Source organism: Coloeus monedula, assembly GCF_965178545.1.
Source record: "Coloeus monedula genome assembly, chromosome: 10".
NCBI lineage: Eukaryota > Metazoa > Chordata > Aves > Passeriformes > Corvidae > Coloeus > Coloeus monedula.
In genome coordinates, this window is record NC_138790.1 from 26,584,125 (window position 1) to 26,602,629 (window position 18,505).

General features: G+C 39.2%; 1 protein-coding gene across 1 annotated transcript; it reads left to right on the top strand.

Moving 5' to 3' along the window:
- The first annotated feature begins 33 nt into the window (after nt 1-33).
- CP (ceruloplasmin) lies at nt 34-18,278 on the top strand. Its single transcript, XM_082288190.1, has 19 exons — nt 34-221; nt 1,816-2,060; nt 3,270-3,482; nt 3,988-4,161; nt 4,748-5,002; nt 6,222-6,387; nt 7,351-7,490; nt 8,745-8,885; nt 9,008-9,219; nt 9,722-9,872; nt 11,448-11,660; nt 11,968-12,175; nt 13,352-13,491; nt 13,957-14,085; nt 14,645-14,751; nt 15,453-15,669; nt 16,324-16,463; nt 16,873-17,035; nt 18,119-18,278. The coding sequence occupies exons 1-19, from the start codon at nt 67-69 to the stop codon at nt 18,187-18,189; spliced, it is 3,240 nt and encodes a 1,079-aa protein (XP_082144316.1). The 5' UTR covers nt 34-66; the 3' UTR covers nt 18,190-18,278.
- Nucleotides 18,279-18,505: the final 227 nt, after the last annotated feature.

Genomic DNA, 18,505 nt, shown 5'->3' on the forward strand with positions numbered 1-18,505 from the left:
AGGGAAATTGCATGTGCCTGTTCTGTGTTTTTATTTCATGTTTTCCACAAGGTTCATGAATGCAAAATGAAGCTATTTCTCCTAAGCTGCTTGCTGGTTTCCTGCTGTTGCCAAGTTGGGGCAGTGAACAGGGAGTACTATATTGGCATTACAGAGACTGTCTGGAACTATGCACCTGGTGAGGCCAATGCCATCTCTGGGCAGCTTTTTGCCGAAGAAGAGTAAGTAAAGCAGTGTCACCGGTTGAGTTTTATTTTATAGCTTCACTGGTTTAGACACCAGAGCCACACTGAAAACCTGATGAGTCTTGTTGGTGTCAGTGGATTTTCTGTCAGACATATAAGGGAATTTCAATTTTTTTTCCTGGCTCACTTGAGAATTGCATTCCAATGTTCTGCTAATTCAGAGCATTAGAATATGTAGGGGGTGTGAATTTTTTGCAATGAAATATTTACTAAGTAGAGACTAGAATAAGACCCTCAATGTCTAATGGGGTTTAATTTTGAATGTCTAAGGTGCTAGTGCTGAAGAGATGATTTTTGCCATTGTTTTTAAATGCAGAAACTTGACAAATTTAAAACTTTCCTACTGAGCACAGGTTTCCTTTTTAGTTCATTGTTGGCAGGGGTGGTTTTCACTGGTACAGAAGCACAGCTGAGTACTTTCACCCACTGTGGAGGAGCTGGGTTGCTCGTTACGAGGCAGGGAGGGTCCTGTGCAGAGTGAGAGCAGTAAGCAGGCTGAAGATACGTAGGGTGAGGAGGAAGGGAGCACCCTGGAAGTCTGAATAATCAATGAAGAAAACTCAGATATAAAAGGCATCAGAAAAATACTTGAGAGAGAAGAAGTATTCCTTTCTTCTATTTTTTCAGTGCCTTTAAAATTAAATAGAACTATATCAAAGCTAAAACAGTGATGAGAGAAATCAGAAATTAGAAAAATCTCAAAAATGCAGTTCTCATTTGGTTTGTGGGTGAGGGATTAGAAGATTTCCTGTGGTTTGTTTTCTCTAGTGAGGGCCTCAGCCATAACCTGCCACTCGATCAGGTGTGAGGTGAAGCAGTCAGCTTTTTACTTTTTCCATTCACAAACTTTGTGAGGTGTAAGACACTGCCAGGGATTCAGCAGACTAGTAATTCTGATCAGGGGTGGAAACAGGGCATCTTGTCTAAGAATTGCAGAGCTGTGTTGTAATAAAACAGGCCACTCCTATTCACTGCTTTTCTCTGGTCTGTGGTGACCTGCAGCATGCTACATTAATTTCAGGTTTTCAGTGGTTGTATGCCTGCAATGGAGCTGGTCCCTTGTATTGTACTTTTCAGTTTCAGCTTCTCTGATTCCCCTTCTCCTCCCAGACCCTTTATGAGGCTGCGCTTGTGTGGAGATTGATATTTATAGGAGCAGGGAAAAGCAGAGTGCAGAAGGAATACTTTACAACTAAATTTTGTCTGTTTAAATGGTCCAAGAAGAGCCAAAACATATTTGTTCGATTTAGGTTGTTGCTCAAAAGCCTCATGCACTCAGAATTATAGTAACTGGGCCTTTGCAACTCAGTTTATGCTCCCCAAGTGGAGCTCTGAACTGGCATTTTAATTACACTTCAGACCTGTGCTTGCCGAGGTACCTACAATTCCTTCCCCACATGCTCAAACAATACTCCGCCTCGTAGAAAATACTTTGCATTTTTCAGCAGTATTAACTTATTTCACAACAAGGCTTGCACACAGTTGTGCACAGCACTGCAGAGGCCTGGTCTTTATTTGAGACTATTAATTAAAACCACACTACAGGTATGTTTGTGTATTTTCTTTACAGGCAGGCTGAAGTCTTTCTCAAAAGAGGTCCACACAGGATAGGAAGAACTTACAAGAAGGCTATCTACGTTCAGTATACCAATCATTTATATGATGTGATACTTGACAAACCTTCCTGGCTGGGTTTTTTAGGTCCTATAATTAAGGGAGAAGTTGGAGATTCCATTACTATTCACTTGAAAAACTTTGCTTCAAGAAACTACACGCTACATCCACATGGTGTAAGATACACAAAAGAAAATGAAGGTAAGCTTGATTCATTTCTGTGCCAGAATTTATCAAAAGTTAATCATCCCTCTAAGTGGTACTCTCTCATCGGAGAGAAGACTGGTCAAGTAAATAGAGATTTAAATTAGGACACAATCAATTTAAAATATAATCTAAGTTTGATAATTTTTCAAGAGTGAAATACAAAGCCAAAAGTGGAATTTGTAAAGAAGGCAATTTTAGAACAACATTTTACCTGAAATAAGAGTATTTGTGTTTCAACCAAAATAAGGGTATAAGGGTATATAAGAGATTCAGATATGGGGGGGTATATATAAAAATTTGATGCTGTGAGGAAGATATTGTTAACAGTAATAAAGTACTTTTCTAAGTTCTTAACACTAAATTTGAGTATATGGTATATAAGATACACAAGAGTTTCTTGAAATGGAGAAACAGATACTGCTCAGTAAATAATTAATGAGATGAAAGTCTGACACACTCTAAGATGTAGTCAGGGGTTCTATTGGGATAGGTGATGGCTTGTCCTTGCAATAGCCAGTCTGGCCACACTCAGGCAATGGGGGATTTTCTGCACTGGATGGCATCAGAATATGGCTGTTGAAAGTTTTATTACTGAGCCTTTAGAACAGTGTGTGAATTGTTGAGAATATGATGTCTCAAAATCACTCTTTTAAAATCCTTCATTAGAAGAATTTATGAAGTATCAACCTAGCTTCTAGTATTTTGTGGACTTTTTCATTACAATTAGTCTGTGTCTTGATAGAGACAGTCTGTAGGATCAGAACAGTGTATTATTATGTAGCAGTATGTACACTTTTTGGAATATTTTTCTATTGCTATCATTGCAGTAGCACCTATATTCCTTCAGGGCATATGCAATTTTTTATAACAGGTTACAAGATTAATATTTAACAAATGCTTTACAAATATTCGAATTGTTATATTTTTACAAGAAGTACATAGTCCCCTCCCAATAAATTAAGGACTAGCTTTAATGGGCCATTAATTGAAGTACTCCTACGGACTTCAAAGGCAAATGAAGAGATGCCTAAAGAGAAAGAAAACATCTACTAATCTGATTAAAAAGTTGTGGGTTTTTAACCTGTATTCAGATGTTCAGTCCATTTTTCTGCAGCATGTAGTCAACTTTCAGCATGGCAGGTGCTATCCTGACACCCTATTGTGAATGTGTTGTGCTAATGGTGGCTGTATGGAACTCTTCAGGTGCTCTTTACCCTGACACCACCAAAGATTTTCAAAAGCGAGATGATGCTGTGGAGCCTGGAGGCCAGTACACTTACACATGGGATGTGACAGAAGATCAAGGTCCAGCTAAAGGAGATGCAGACTGCATAACCAGGGCTTACCACTCCCACATAGATGCTCCAAGAGATGTTGCCTCAGGGCTTGTTGGGCCTTTAATAATTTGCAGGAAAGGTAAACCATAAATAAATAAGTCAGTAAATAAATACATATGCAAGGTGATTGATAATGATCACTGATAAATATCAATGAAGTAAATTCCTGGAAGAGGAGAAGACTACAATTTATTTTGAAATAACTGCTTTTGGTCTTCTCAATTAGCTGCCTTCGATAGTGTAGGAAGTAGTTAGATTTTGTGTATGAGAATGAATATAATTTACAGAATACTTTGTCCACAAATCCATGTGAGTGAAATGTGCTATGCTAGCCATGTGCAAGGAGTAAATACTGATATAAGAAAGAGATTAACATGCAACATTTATTCTCAGTAATTTTATAGAATCTATCAAAAGGGATTTTTGTTTCCTGAGTATGTCTGTAAGTTTATGTGTACAGTCACACTCAAGAAGTGTCAAAACATGAAGTAAACAGGGTCCAGCCTTACTGAGATCAGAGTTAAAACTGACAAAAAAATAATGTCAGTTACCAAAGATTTTGAATATACTGCTTTCTTTTTCAGATACAATGAATAGGGACAGTGATCAACACTTTGATGCTGAATTTATCCTTATGTTTTCTGTGGTGGATGAAAATCTCAGTTGGTATCTAGAGGACAATATCAGAACATACTGTTTTGAGCCTTCCAAAGTGGACAAAGATGATGAAGACTTCCAGGAAAGCAATAAAATGCACTGTGAGAGAACATTATGTTAATGTTGCTTGCCACTAATATTGTGAAGTAATACTTTTCTGTCTTGTCTCTTTTAAAGATGAATTGTAGATTTTTTTTCTAATCAAGTCTCTTTTTAGAGGATTAAGAAAGATTCTTTTAAATAAAAATTTAAAAAGTTTAAAAGTGATGGCAGATATTGCACAATCAAACCTTTGGAGTTGTGATATAAAATTCTTAGGGGCCAAGAAGATCTTTGCCAGTGTAATTTTCCCAGGCACTCTGAACAGATTTGTGTTACTTTGTTTCTTAGTCCTGAGCTCTGTACTATAATTTCACAGTTTAGAAAAACAGTTTTTACTCTTAGTGTAAACAAAAATGACACCTCTGGCTCTGATTCCAGAATTATAGCTATGGATTCCAGAATTATAGCTATGTAGAGGAAGCATGTGTCTGATACTGGCACTGATTTTCAAAGGTGTGGAGCTTTCTTTTGAAGCTCTTTCTATTTCAAAAAATAGAGTACTGATAAAAAATAGAGTATGATACCTGCATTTGAAGAAAAAATCCTAAGGTCTGTGAAGTTAACTATAATAAACATTTATTTTAGCAATCAATGGGTACATGTATGGATACCTCCCAAACCTCACAATGTGTGTGGAAGATAAGATAAAATGGCATCTTTTTGGCATGGGTAATGAAGCTGATATCCATTCAGCCTACTTTCATGGACAAACCTTAATAGAAAGGCATCATCGAGTTGACACCATCAGCCTCTTCCCAGCCACATTCATTGATGCTGTCATGGTACCAAGGAGCCCTGGAGAATGGCTGCTCAGCTGCCAAGTGAATGACCATATTGAAGGTACAGTACAAGTTTCAGTGATCAGAATTCTTTTAGCTTGAGCTAAGAGTTTACTGAGTCGCTTTTGCAGGGCTCTTGACCTCGTGATATGCCAGGCATTATTCTCCTCTAGGTAACAAAATTAAAATTGAAATGCCTACAAGTGCATTAGATGGGTTTGAGCACATAGCCATGGGAATCAAGGGATTCTTTTCTCTAATGGACATCATCATCAGCTGGCAGCAATTAGCACAGCTTCACTTTTGCAAGCCTCACCCTTGGACAAAAAACTAGCATGACGTTTGCCTCTTGCTGGAGATAACTAACCACAATTTTCTGTTTGCCAACAAAAAAGTTGGGGCTCATTCCATGTTTGGCAAGGGGGACGGGACAGGCAGGCTAACTTGCCTGTTGACAAATACATGTTCTGGAAAGTGCATTGGTGAACAAGAAGAGATGTTCTTTTCTCTTCCCTGTATTATCCTGTATTTTCAGTTCTAATACCCATATGAAATACTTAGAAGCTAATTCCATGCTTTTGAGTGATCTATATTCCTGTAAGTGAGGGAAGTAATTTGTCACAGAAGTGGGAAAGAACACAGAACTGAAAATCATTCTCCAAGATTTGAAAACTCCGATATAAAAAGAAGTATGTAACTGACAGACTCAATTACACAGAGGTTCCAAGCTTTGAAATAGTTATCACATCAAGCAATATCCTGATATAGATGAAGCATCCTGGGCAAGACTTAAATCCTACAAATTGGCCTGATTTATAGCTGTAAAAGGGCTCTTTTCACTATACTATTTGTATCTCCAGCAAGCAGATTTGCTAACTGCTTCCCTTAGGATGCAGAGACTTGGGAGTTCCATAAGTAAGCGGTTGATTATATTTAGATGCAGAATGGTCAGTCTGGTAACATCTGACCTTGGCTGAAGTGTTCTCTGACAGCACTGTGTCCACCCTCCCCTAATCTTCTCTGCCATGCCTGTTGCAGATTTACAAGCAGAATGCCCTTTACCACATCTGTCTGCCTGCTGTAGATACCACGGCTGTGTTTCTACATCCTAGCTCAGCTGGCGTGCCTTTTTTTATAGCATTCATCTTCCACTTTGTGATTTTCATATCCATCAATGGGGTGGGAATCGTCCAGGGAACAGAAAAGCTGTTGGACACAGGGAAAGAGAAAACAAAATGCGGTTCCTTCTCTCTAGGTTTCTCTACCTCCTTACTTTCCAGGTGGTATGCAGGCTCTTTTTAAAGTAGAAGATTGTAAGAAATCCACACCAGATCGCAATGAGAGTACAAAGATAAGACAGTACTTCATTGCTGCTCAAGAGATCATCTGGAATTATGGCCCATCTGCAGTGAACCATTTTACAGGACAAGAATTAATCCTTGACAGGTAAATGCCTCTAATTAAAGAATTTTTATTTTCCAAGCAGAATTGATTTAAGCATGCTAAATAAGGTAAGACATATGGTAGAACTGATTTCTAAGCAGAATTGCTCATCTGTGCTTAAATATTAATGCTAGAATAAATATCAGACCAAATTAGGTCAGTTATTTTCCTTGTAATCTTACCTTAAATTTTGCTGCTATGTTAGTCACTTCACTGGGATTAAGATTAATTATTATGTCATATGTAGGCTGTGACTCCTGATTATTCAAGATGGTTGATTATTTTGAGTTAGGGAACAAAGTAGGAGTTCATGACCATTGCCTTAGATGATGAAACTCATGCTAACGGTATCTCATCCAGGAAACAGCTTGCATGACATAGCTTTGCCCTTTGCACTGTGTTTACATATTTAAGACCTGGATCAATTCACTGAATACATTGATTCCTCAAGTTTTTCATCTGTGAGTTAAAGCATACTTACCTCTTCCACAAGTGACGAGGCACAGTTCATTATTTGAATAGTGCTTGAAAAACACTGAAAGGCCCTTTCTTAGAGAGTAAAACTGTTGACTGAATCTTCTCACTTTGAATATGGATGTTACATATTCTTGTTGTTTGTATCTGCTCCTGTTGAATTTTTGTAACTTCTAATTAAAAGAAGAATAAACTCAAGGTTATGAAATGTTAACTAGAAATCATCCTTGGTGAGTCTCTAAGCACACTGGCTTTGTAAGGGCAACACAGCACAGTGGCCTTTTCTTAATGAGAAGTTAGTGAAGGATAATGGATTCCTGCACATCCTATATGGGACTGCATGTAAGTGTGTGGCCATACCACTGAAAAGAAACCCGAAAGACAAACTCAGCATATCATACCTCAGAAAACAGGGTTGAGGTCTGACTGCCTTTGTACAACCAAGCATTTTGACTTGAATTGTTTGTGTCTACTGCTACTTCTTTTACACAGTGAATCTCAGATCTTTTTTGAACAAAGTGGGACAAGAATTGGCGGCTCCTATAAAAAAGCAATTTACAAAGAATACACAGATGGTTCTTTCACTGAACATAGAAAAAGGCTTGCAGAGGAAGCACATCTTGGACTCCTAGGTAAGAGAGTAACTGTCACCCCAAGACAAGAGTCTAAAATTTTTTCATGTCAAAGATTTATGAGAGTGAACAGTCACTTCCACTGGTTAGTGAGCAGCGCCCCCACTCTCCAAGAAGTCCTCAGCTCTCCCTGCCTCCAGCAGTCGCTTGTGCCTGTGGTTTCCCCCAAGGTGTAAAGAAGCTCTTAAATGCAACACTGTCATGGTACCCAGCTTCCCTGAAGGACCATGCCATGGTCTCCAAAGGTCTGGCTCTGAATTACAAGGCCAGACTAGGTGAGTCTAGTCCTATTGATAACCTTGCTGCTTCTGGCATGGGTTGGTACTAATGTCTGTAAATCCCTTTCCAAAGAGAGGAACTGTCCTGAAAGTCACTGGGCCTCCATGTGAACTGGGAATGGTTGCTGCTGGGCTGTTCTGTGATTCAGGCCATATGCCAGTGTCTTGGGGTGACTTTATGATGTGTATCCCATATTGCTGCCCTATGCCCAGAAATTAATTTTTGCGCTTTCTATGCCTTTAAACTGATCCTGAGAAGCGGAAGGAAAAACCGAGCAAAACTTTTTCAAAGCAGTTTGCAGCTTGTTCGAGGTCACACAGAGATAACAACTTTTTTTTTCAGCTGCGGCAGGAGAGCGAGAGGAAAGGGAAGCACCCGGGCTTGCTTTTCTTTCCAGTTGGTTTTCGGCAGTTTTTTTCCTCAGCTCTTTTTCCTTTGGAGAGTTGACCTTTTGTTTTCTTGGGACTTCGTTTTTTCTCCTTTTCTCTCTGCTGGACTGTTTCAACATCAGAATACATTGGGACGAGTTTCTACTGAGGCCTTGGCCCTGGAGGTGGGCCCACCACCCCGTCCAGGCTCCAAGGAGGGGGAGAGAGAGATCTATGGAAGGACTCTGAAATTTTCCCAGGTTTCTCTCAGCAGATCGAGAGGTTTTATTATTTGGCATCATTATCCCTTTTCCTGTGTGTTGGTTAAATAAATAGTTTTTATCTCTTTCACTTTCCTTCGAGGAAAATTTATTTTTTCCCGAACCTGGTGGGGGAGGGGTGGTTGTGACCTGCCTTCTCTCAGAGGATATATTTCTAAATTTGGCCAAACTGGAACAGCCAGGGACCTGGTCTGTGGCCACAGAGGCCTAGGGGTATTTCTCATGCAAGGGTAAAAGCAGACAGCCACTGAATGCCATAAGTTTGTGGTGACCTTTACACCATTTGATAGAAATATCCTGTAATTAGACCATGTACACTTTTCTAGGACCTGTGATCAAGGCTGAAGTGGGTGAGCGCATCAGGGTGACCTTCCGGAACAATGCCAGCCGCCCGTTCAGCATCCAGCCCCATGGTGTGAGTTACCACAGGAGCGAGGCAGGGGCACGGTATGGCACTGCCCCCAGAGGTGAGCCACGGATGGGGTGCTGCAACATCTGAGCACACACTGTCTTACCTGTCCATGTATTAAAGGTGATAAAAGAAAGAATGTTCACTAGGCATAATTCCCAACGCTGATTTCCATAATAGGTACCGAATCTCCAGCCTCTCATGTGAGTCCCGGCACTACATTTACATATGAATGGGATGTGCCAGAAGATGTGGGTCCCACAGACCAAGACCCAGACTGTTTAACCTGGCTTTATTACTCAGCTGTGGATGCAGTCAGAGACACCAATTCTGGCCTTGTGGGTCCTCTCCTGGTGTGCAGGAAAGGAGCTCTGCTTTCTTCTGGGAAACAGGTCGGTAGAAGAAGAAAAGTGGAAACCTTTGCATCATCACAGCTGAATCTGCTTTCTCCTCCCAGACTGCACCACCTTTTCTCCACATCACAGTTTCACCCATGTTCTAAGGGGAATACACAACATGAAGAAAGTGGGGTTGGTTTTCAATCTTGCTCCAGATAGACAGTCACTGCAATGTGGAAAAACCATCATCACAAGCAGCTGCTGGCATTCAAGTCTCAGCTATGATGAGAATCTCTAGGAAAATGTAGAGATTTTAAAGACCAAAATACAAACTCACTTCCAGAGGTGGAAGTAGGTAGGAAGAGCGTCAGCAGTAGGTACTTAGTCACCAGATACAGCAATTACTGAGCTTTGAGATTATCAGAATGAAGTATCAATGTATGCATTTACTCTATTTTGTGACTTGTACTCAAATTATTATGAGCATAGGATTTTTCTCGCTGACATTTTCTGTTCACTCATTTCTATTTTTCTTTCTACTATTTCTTCTCAACAGAAAAATGTGAACATGGAGTTTTTTCTACTTGCCACAGTATTTGATGAGAATCTGAGCTGGTATTTGGATGATAATATTTTGATGTTTACACTAAGTCCTGACAAAATTGACAAAGACGATGAAGACTTCCAAGAGTCTAACAAAATGCACTGTAAGAAAATTATTAGTTAGCCAAATATTAATTTCTACAATAGGGTTTTTACTTTTATGGTTTCATGTTTGAAGCTGGAAAGCTGTATAGTGCAGAGACATTTCATTCCTTTCCAGTGGAAAAAAACCCAGAACATTTCGGTGCAATTCAGTTTCAACTAAATGTGATAGTTCAAAGTATAATGCCAGCTGTTCAGTGTCTTGCATGGCAGTTGAGGATTTAGCATGGTTATGTACCACTTTGAGCAGATGTGCAACCACTACAAGTGCAACCAGGCAGCAAGACAAAACTGACCTCTGTTCTACAGATGATCTAGCTGAAAGGAGGTTTTTCACAGAGTTACAGAGCAGTTGAGGTTGGACAGAACCTCTGGAGGTCACCTGGTCCAACCTCCTGCTCAAGTAGGGCCACCCAGAGCCACTTGCTCAAGACCATGTCCTGATGACTTCCAAATACCTTCAAGGATGGAGACTCTACCATCTCTCTGGGCAGCCTCTGCCAGTGCTTGGTCAGTCTCATAATTTCCTGATGTTTGGAGGGAATCTCCTGTGTGTCAGGTGGTGTCTGTTAGTGTCAGTGGTGCTTCTGTCCCTATCACTGGGTATCACTGGGATGAGCCCGGCTCCATCTTCTTGGCACTCCCCCCGCAGGTGTTTGTACAGGTGGGTGAGATCCCCCAAGCTGCCTCTTCTTCAGGCTGAAGGGTCCCAGCTCTCTCAGCCTTTCCTTGCAGGAAGAGATGGTTTCTTGTCCCTTCATCATCCTTGTGGCCCTTTATTGCCCCCTCTCCAGCATGTTCATGTCTTCCATACTGGGGAGCCCAGAACTCAGCACAGCCCTGCAGGTGTGGCCTCAGCAGTGTGAGCAGAGGGCAGGGATCATCTCCCTCAACCTGCCAGCTGGACTTTGCCTCAGAATGAGTCTTTGCTTCTTTAATAGGGCAGAACTGAGTTTCACACTGATCAGTGTTTTAGTACTGCAGAAATGTTTTTCAAGTTTCATGGCAAAAAGACGTTTTTATCCTCAGGCCCTAGCCCTGCTAGTAAGTCCTAATCTTTAAGCATATTTATTTGTGCATTTTAAAAAACGTTCCCCTCAGGGCCATTCCTGTTCACAGACTCTTGGTGCAGAGCATTCAGTGGTACCTGTGAAGCCCAGGATTTGAAAGTTTTGCAAAGGACTATCTAGAAAGGGTTAGAAACTCAAACTAAAAAAACCTTTCTGATTGCCTCCACTGTATGGCTGGAGGATGTTGCAGGGTGTAAAGTGGGATCCTTTATGCATCCTGAATATGTGACGAGTAGAAAGCAGGGAAAGTTCCAGTTGGTCAAGGCAGCAACATGTGCTGTAGACATTGAAAAGGGAAACAGTTAGAAATTATTTTTAAACACTGGGGTTTAAAAGCTGTTTTGCTTGAATTGATTCTTTAGTTTTGTTCATGTGATATTTTATTATTGATATTTCTGTCAGTCTAAGGCATGACATTACATCTGAAGTGTTTATCAATTAATCTCTATTGCAGAATTAAGTAATATATTAATCAAGGTGGGTTTTGCTTTCTCAAATCTTCTATAGCCATTAATGGTTATATGTATGGAAATCAGCCTGGTCTTGAGATGTGTAAAGGAAGTGTTGTTTCCTGGCATTTGATGGGCTTGGGTTCAGAAGTTGATGTCCATGGGATATACTTCTCAGAAAACACATTTGTAACTAAAGGAACAAGAAGGGATACAGCAAATCTGTTTCCACATACAGTTCTCACAGCTATTATGAAGCCTGACTCCGAAGGTAAATGTCTTGTTTAAAAATTTTGTTAGTAATGCAGAAACTGTTACCTATTAATGTTTTGTGCATAGTGACAAGCTTTAAGTAGCTGGTATATTGATCCTGGTGCTAAAACTGTGTACAGCCGTGTTTGAAGGGCAGCAAACTGTAAGGATGTGTTCTTAATGCTAAAGCCTTGATTTTTCTAGCTCCTCTGTATGCTGAATTTTATTACTACAAGTAGCCATACTGCACAAAGATTTTGGACCTTATATGAGCAATAACCTGTTTCTGAGTCTCCTCAAGTCTTTGTTTCTCACATGACCTGTAGGAATTTTTGAAGTGTCCTGCCTGACAACAGACCACTACACTGGGGGAATGAAACAGAACTACAAAGTGAAAAAATGCCATTGGTGGAATTCAGATTTATCTATGTATTTGCATGAAAAGATTTACTACATTGCTGCAGTGGAAGTTGAATGGGACTATTCTCCTAACAGGACATGGGAATTTGAGCGGCACCAATACCATGAGGAAAGGTACTTTGGTATATACACAGGGAAAAGAAATACAAAAAAGCAAAGGAGCAACTCACTTCTCCTCTGAACCTTTTCCTCTTCCAAACGTTTCTAGACACACTTTCTTTTCACACGTATTTTTTTGGGCTCACTTGAGTCTGTGGTCCTTCCCCAGTAGTGTTGCCACGTAACTGAGCCAGACAGCAAACAGTTTGAGAAATAGTCCAGCACAGATCTTCTGTGGGACAGGTGTAGATTTTAATGGATCCTGGATAGTGCATGTGCATTTATTATTTACTTATGTTGGTAGTCCTTGACATGGAAAGCTTAAAATGTTCATTGTCATCATACCTATCATGACTATGTCCTGATAAACAAGTCTCTGTCTCATGTTTATTTGTGGTCTGAGTAAGGTTCTTTCCGGCCCCTCTCAATTTCATGAGCTTACACAAGATATGTCCACGATTGAATCCACTCACCATGAAGCTTGTTGTCTCGGTGTTTTATTTCCAGTACTTGAATCTCAATGAGAGAGAATTGATTGGATCAAGTAATTCCTGCCAATTAGCAGAAAAGGCTAAACAAGAATGATGAATTTCTGTGTTCCACCTGAATAACTTGAGTAGCAGATTATAACTGTATTTTGCTATTAACTTAATTGTATTTTCTTCTTTTTTCTCAGTTTGATAGCACATTTCCTTGCCCTGTATACTAGTGGACTCTGACATAATTCTAAGCACAAGTAATATGGGCTGTGCTGTTACCAGACTTTTTTCCCCCCTGTTGTGTCCAGCCCCCATGATCTCAGCAGAGCATCCCTCACATTTAACATCAGCAAGGCACTTAAGCTTTACAAGTTTTAGGCTTCATTTCAGATGTACACAAGTAGACAAAGGCTCTATTTTTCAGTATGCAAGTTGCTATGCATCTTCTTCCAATTTGAAGCATTTGCCAGGCCAAGCACTCAGCATTTTTCCAAGTACCATAGAGACTTGATCTATTTATAGTGGGGTTTTTAACCTTTTAAAGAAAAACCTCCCAGCTTAACTAGAATGTTTGCATGTTGAAAGCAACATACTAGCAGTTTACGAGATTACTCTTTCACTGAGCCAGATTCTTGCTTGATAGTTAATTGACATACCTGCAAAAGATGTTCTAAAATACATGAAGGAATGCATTTCTTTCTTCTTCTGGCAGCCCTGGCAATCCGTTTTTAAATAAAAATGACAAATTCATTGGCTCAAAGTACAAAAAGGTAGTATATCGTGAGTACACCGATCAGACATTCAGTACTCCCAAAAACAGAGCAAAGGAGCAGCAGCACCTGGAAATTCAAGGTAAAGTCATCATGTTCAGTTTTGAAAATGCAAAAAATGCAGTGACACAAATCAGAAGATACTATTTGAGTAATATTGAGTACAGTTCTACCCACAAAAATTGCCTCAATCTAAGTGGAAAACCTACATGGAATTGCTACTTTTATTGTGGCACTTTCCCTGCAAGATAACATTGCTTGCTTTACAAGGAAAAAAAACCTTTTGGTTTCCTGCCTGATCAGTTTTTCCTAAGTCAGCATAAAACTGGGCAGCAACATCCAAACTGACTTCAGGTACACAGTAGGTGCTCAGAACTTGAAACTTAGAGGCCTAACTTCAACATCTCAAGTCAGCACAGTGAACATTATCTTTATACAGTTTTCAGCTGAATTATAAGACAATGTTGTGAATTTGAACACAGCGAGCTGGCTCTGTCTGCCCTGATGTTTTGTAAAACCAAGTTAATCTTTCTTTTCAATCCAACAGGGCCACTGCTTGTGTCAAATACTGGAGATAAAATTATAATAGTTTTTAAGAACTTAGCATCAAGACCTTATTCTATCCATGCCCACGGAGTGAAAACAGACAGTTCTGTTGTTGCTGTAACTAACCCAGGTATCAAACCACCCTTCTTTATTTCCGGCAGGTAACATCAGGACTACTGGTAAGATTTAGCGAGCTTCCAGATAGCAGGAAAGACATAATTTTTGTTTGTCTTACCTCAAGTTCTTACATTTTTGATGCTGATTATGACAAACACTTCTACAGTCCAAATGCCCCTGCTAACTATTGCTATGTATCTTAGTCCTTGACTGATCAGTCATTTTTTGACACAACGTGGCTGCACCTTTCATGAAAGCAAACAGATTTGGCTCCATAGGGAAAGCATAGATTATGCTATTACTTCTGAAGTTCCTCTGTGATCTTTACAAAAGATACAATCAGCTTTATTTAGTGAACTGGACAGTGCAGAAACACACTCCCCCCCACACACAAAACTATTGTCAAGAAGAATCAGGGATCTGCAGAAGGGGCCATCAGCTAGCCAGTGCACTAAATGGAAAGTTCAAGATAAATGTAAGCTGTAAACGGAGGTAACATCAGCTTCAGGATGACCTCCTGTAGGTGAGCACACTGAAAACTTCAAAAATTAATTGATACTTATTTAATTCAGGTGAAACAAAAACGTATGTCTGGAAAATCCCAGAGAGATCTAGTCCTGAGAAAGGAGATTCACACTGTATTGCATGGGCATACCATTCAACAGTGGACATTGTTAAGGTATATTATTGATATCAGTTTTGTTCATGTCTCCAACATACATATAGCTGAAGGAGATGAGTTTGACATTTTTTCTGCTTTCTTTGTCAAGTTATTTCCCCTATTACCATACCTTTGAATTTAAGTGTTTCTTGAAGGCAAATAGCAAGAAAATCAGGGCAGAAATTGAATGTCACAGGCATTCATGGTTTTGCTTCCTCGTTGTTCTGCTGTTGGTATAGATCATCTTAGATTCCCTTCTTAGAGCTAACACTTTATAGCTTGCTCCATCTCTAATCAGTCATTTGTGGGAAAACTAACATGCAACTGTGAAACACAACTCTGCCACTTTTTACCAAGCACTAATTACCTTAACATAGTATTTTTAATGGAAATTAATGTATTCCTGCCTTTGTCTCAACAAAAACAAAGTGTCAAGAAATATATTTTGAATCGAAATCAAGGTCAAAATTATAGAAATAGTTTGAAAAAAGAGCAGTAAATTAATATGGAAAAAATGTTTATTTCTAGTGAGAGATGCAGATGAGGCAGTCTTCATTGAACTTGATCCCTGGATAGCATATAACAGTGGAGAATTAACTTTGTTTGACACTGGCTTCCCTGACAGCTGTGAAGATAGTAAGAGGATTCATGTATGTCATTAAAAGTACTTCTGCTTAGTTACATCTTGCAATTATGTGGGTTTTCATCTGTCATTTCAGGACACTTACAGCGGATTAATAGGCACACTCGTTGTGTGTCGTAGACATTACCTGCCATCATTTCATACTAAAAAGAAAGTTCAATTTGCTCTTCTTTTTATGGTTTTTGACGAAAATGAGTCATGGTACTTGGATGAAAACATTAAAACCTATTCTACCAACCCACACCTTGTCGACAAAGAGGATGAGGAATTCCTTGAAAGTAATAAAATGCATGGTATGTTTCCCAATTTAGTTCATCTAGCTCTGGGAATTCTATAAAATTGTATCTTTGAAAGTACTGCATATAAATTCAACTTTCTCAGCCCCCTGAATTTCCAGTTCCAGGATAAAAGGCCCGAAAAATTTTACTCAAACTGTTTGAAAACACTGCTAATGACAGTGAAAGACTTTTTTCTCACAAGTTAAAAAAAATGCCTAACAACAACAAAACGCCCTAGTATATTCCCATGTTGAAGTTTTGAGCAGAGAAAGAATAAAAATGAAATTTGAAGTTCTGATTTGATGTCAGTAAACAAATGTTCTGAATATGTTGGAAAGGCTATGTGCATCCTGAGAGCATGTCTTTGTAAAGCTAACTCTTTTACAAAGAGCTGTGGGAATTGCAGATCTTTAAAATAAGATCTGCAATTCCCACAGCTCTTTAAAAACTGCAATATTAGCAATGGTGTACAGCAAAGAAATTTTCTTTATTATGTCTTTCTTTCTAGTTTAATGTGGAATATAAACACAACCATTCATAATGTGCTGTCCAAAGCCATTACTTTTGTCTGGCATTGGCTTTCAAATCTTTCAATCTGTATTACATTGAGATCAACAACCCACAATACACAAAATCTTAATCGTTTTCTCTGTCTTTCCTTCTTTTTAGCCATTAATGGAAAGGTGTTTGGAAATTTGCATGGCCTGACTATGCATGTTGGAGATAATGTCACCTGGTATCTGATGGGAATGGGCAATGAGATAGACATTCACACAGCACACTTCCATGGCCACAGCTTTGACTACAAGGTATCAGGTCTTTTTCACTTATTTCTTGCTGTATTAAGAATGAGAGGTAAGTCAAATACCAAGGACTGTTATCTATGGTGAAAAGTCACATTACAATATTAAGCAGGGCTTGTACTTTGACCATAAAAATTTTATGCCTCAAACCTGTACTTGACCAACATACAAGAGCCAGAGAATATCTGTCAGTAGCATTTGCTCACTGGTAACCTCAGAAGTTGCTTCAATAAGATAGCTGTGAATTTTTCATGGCTGTGGTAAGACAAAAGCTATAGTTTTCCTTCATTTTCACTTAGTTGCTAGTTTATTAAACTTTGGAGCATGAAGTGGATGTACAAAGAGATGCTTCTAAAGAAATGACACACAGAAAGTGTGCTTAACAGTTTAACTGTTGCTTCTTTTTGTCTTGAAGCAAACAAGGGTTTACCGGGCAGATGTCTTTGATCTGTTCCCTGGGACATTTCAGACTGTGGAAATGACCCCACAGAACCCTGGAACCTGGCTGTTACATTGTCATGTTACTGACCACATCCATGCAGGCATGGAAACGACCTACACTGTGCTCCCAAAGGAAGGTAAGAGCCATCTAGCTTAGTAATGTTCATTATGTTTAAAGATGCACAATGGGGCTCACAGACAGGCCAGCATACTTAGATCCAGTTCAGGCACCGAGCAATATTCCATGTCTGGAAGCCAAGATGTTGCAAGCCATCTGGTCATACTTCCCTCAGCGCTGCTCAGGAAAGTGAAGTAGCTAAAGGACTGGATGATAACTGACTATAACTTTGACTTACCATTCATGAAATCTAAGTGACATATTTTTCTATTTTAAAATAATTCTTCATGAGACAGAGTATTTCTGTACCCAAGAAGTGCCAGTAGCGTCAGACATCATCTCAGTCTTTGTTCAAAACAAGAACAGTTGGTAAATACAGCTGAATTCATCATCCCTATACAGCTGAAGTAGTGAAAAACTAAAACAGATTTTACTTTCTCAAGGGCATGTTGTAGCTTTACAGACACTATTACCTTGCTCTAGCAATATTACCAGTGAAAAATCTTGAATTTTGAAAGTTGTTTCTAAAAAGTTAATACCATTTTAAAAACAGCACTTTCCAGTACTCAAAAGACAGAGCATAAGGTATTTCTTGTAGTTAATTGACAGAAAGAGAACAGTAGAAATAATTCAAAATACGTGATGTACGTATATGTATATATATACATACACACAACTATATGATTTACATTTATAGCTATACTAAAAATACAGAGTGCAATGTTAAATAGAAAATCTAATTCTATTTGATAAACCACTGAAATGTGAAACACAACCTAATTCTATTTTATAAACACTACTGATTTACAGAGTATGTTATGCCAAACCTCCACAAACAATAACAGGGCTAATTTAAGAGTACAAGAACGACATGTAAAAGGAGGCTTTCAACTTTTATCAGCACTGTGTTGGATTTTTTATTATTAGCCATCTAGAGTGCATTAAAATGTACCCTTCCGTGCATCTTAAATTTGTTTTTAAATCTTACTCACAATGGCCAGAAGGTACTCAGATCCTCTGTGCTCATTTTGGACTCTGTTGGCCCCATGCACAGACTATTCTTTTGGTGAAATGTAACAAAAAACTATTTTTCCCCTTCTAGACAAACAGTCGCTGTTCCCAAGATTATTCAATCAGTTCAAGTGTAAGGGCATGCCAGGCACTCAGGAATGATGAAAGCATTTTAACACAGTGATCCTCCAAAGTGTACCTTCAGTGAAGCATTTCTTGGAAAACACTCTCGTCTGGACCACTCACCTCTACGTTTTGGAAGATTTCACATAGTGGCCATGGCTAAGAAAAGAACCACAGACTAAGACAGCTGAATGGATGTAACAGCTTACAAATATTTTTTTCTATAAATGAAAATAGTATCTTGCAAGCGAAACAATATCTAGGTCATGGTTAATCCATGTTATTTAGCAGCTGAGGAACATGGAAGAGCTAATGAAATGTACTTTAAGTTTGCAAATAACTCTGAATAACAGCA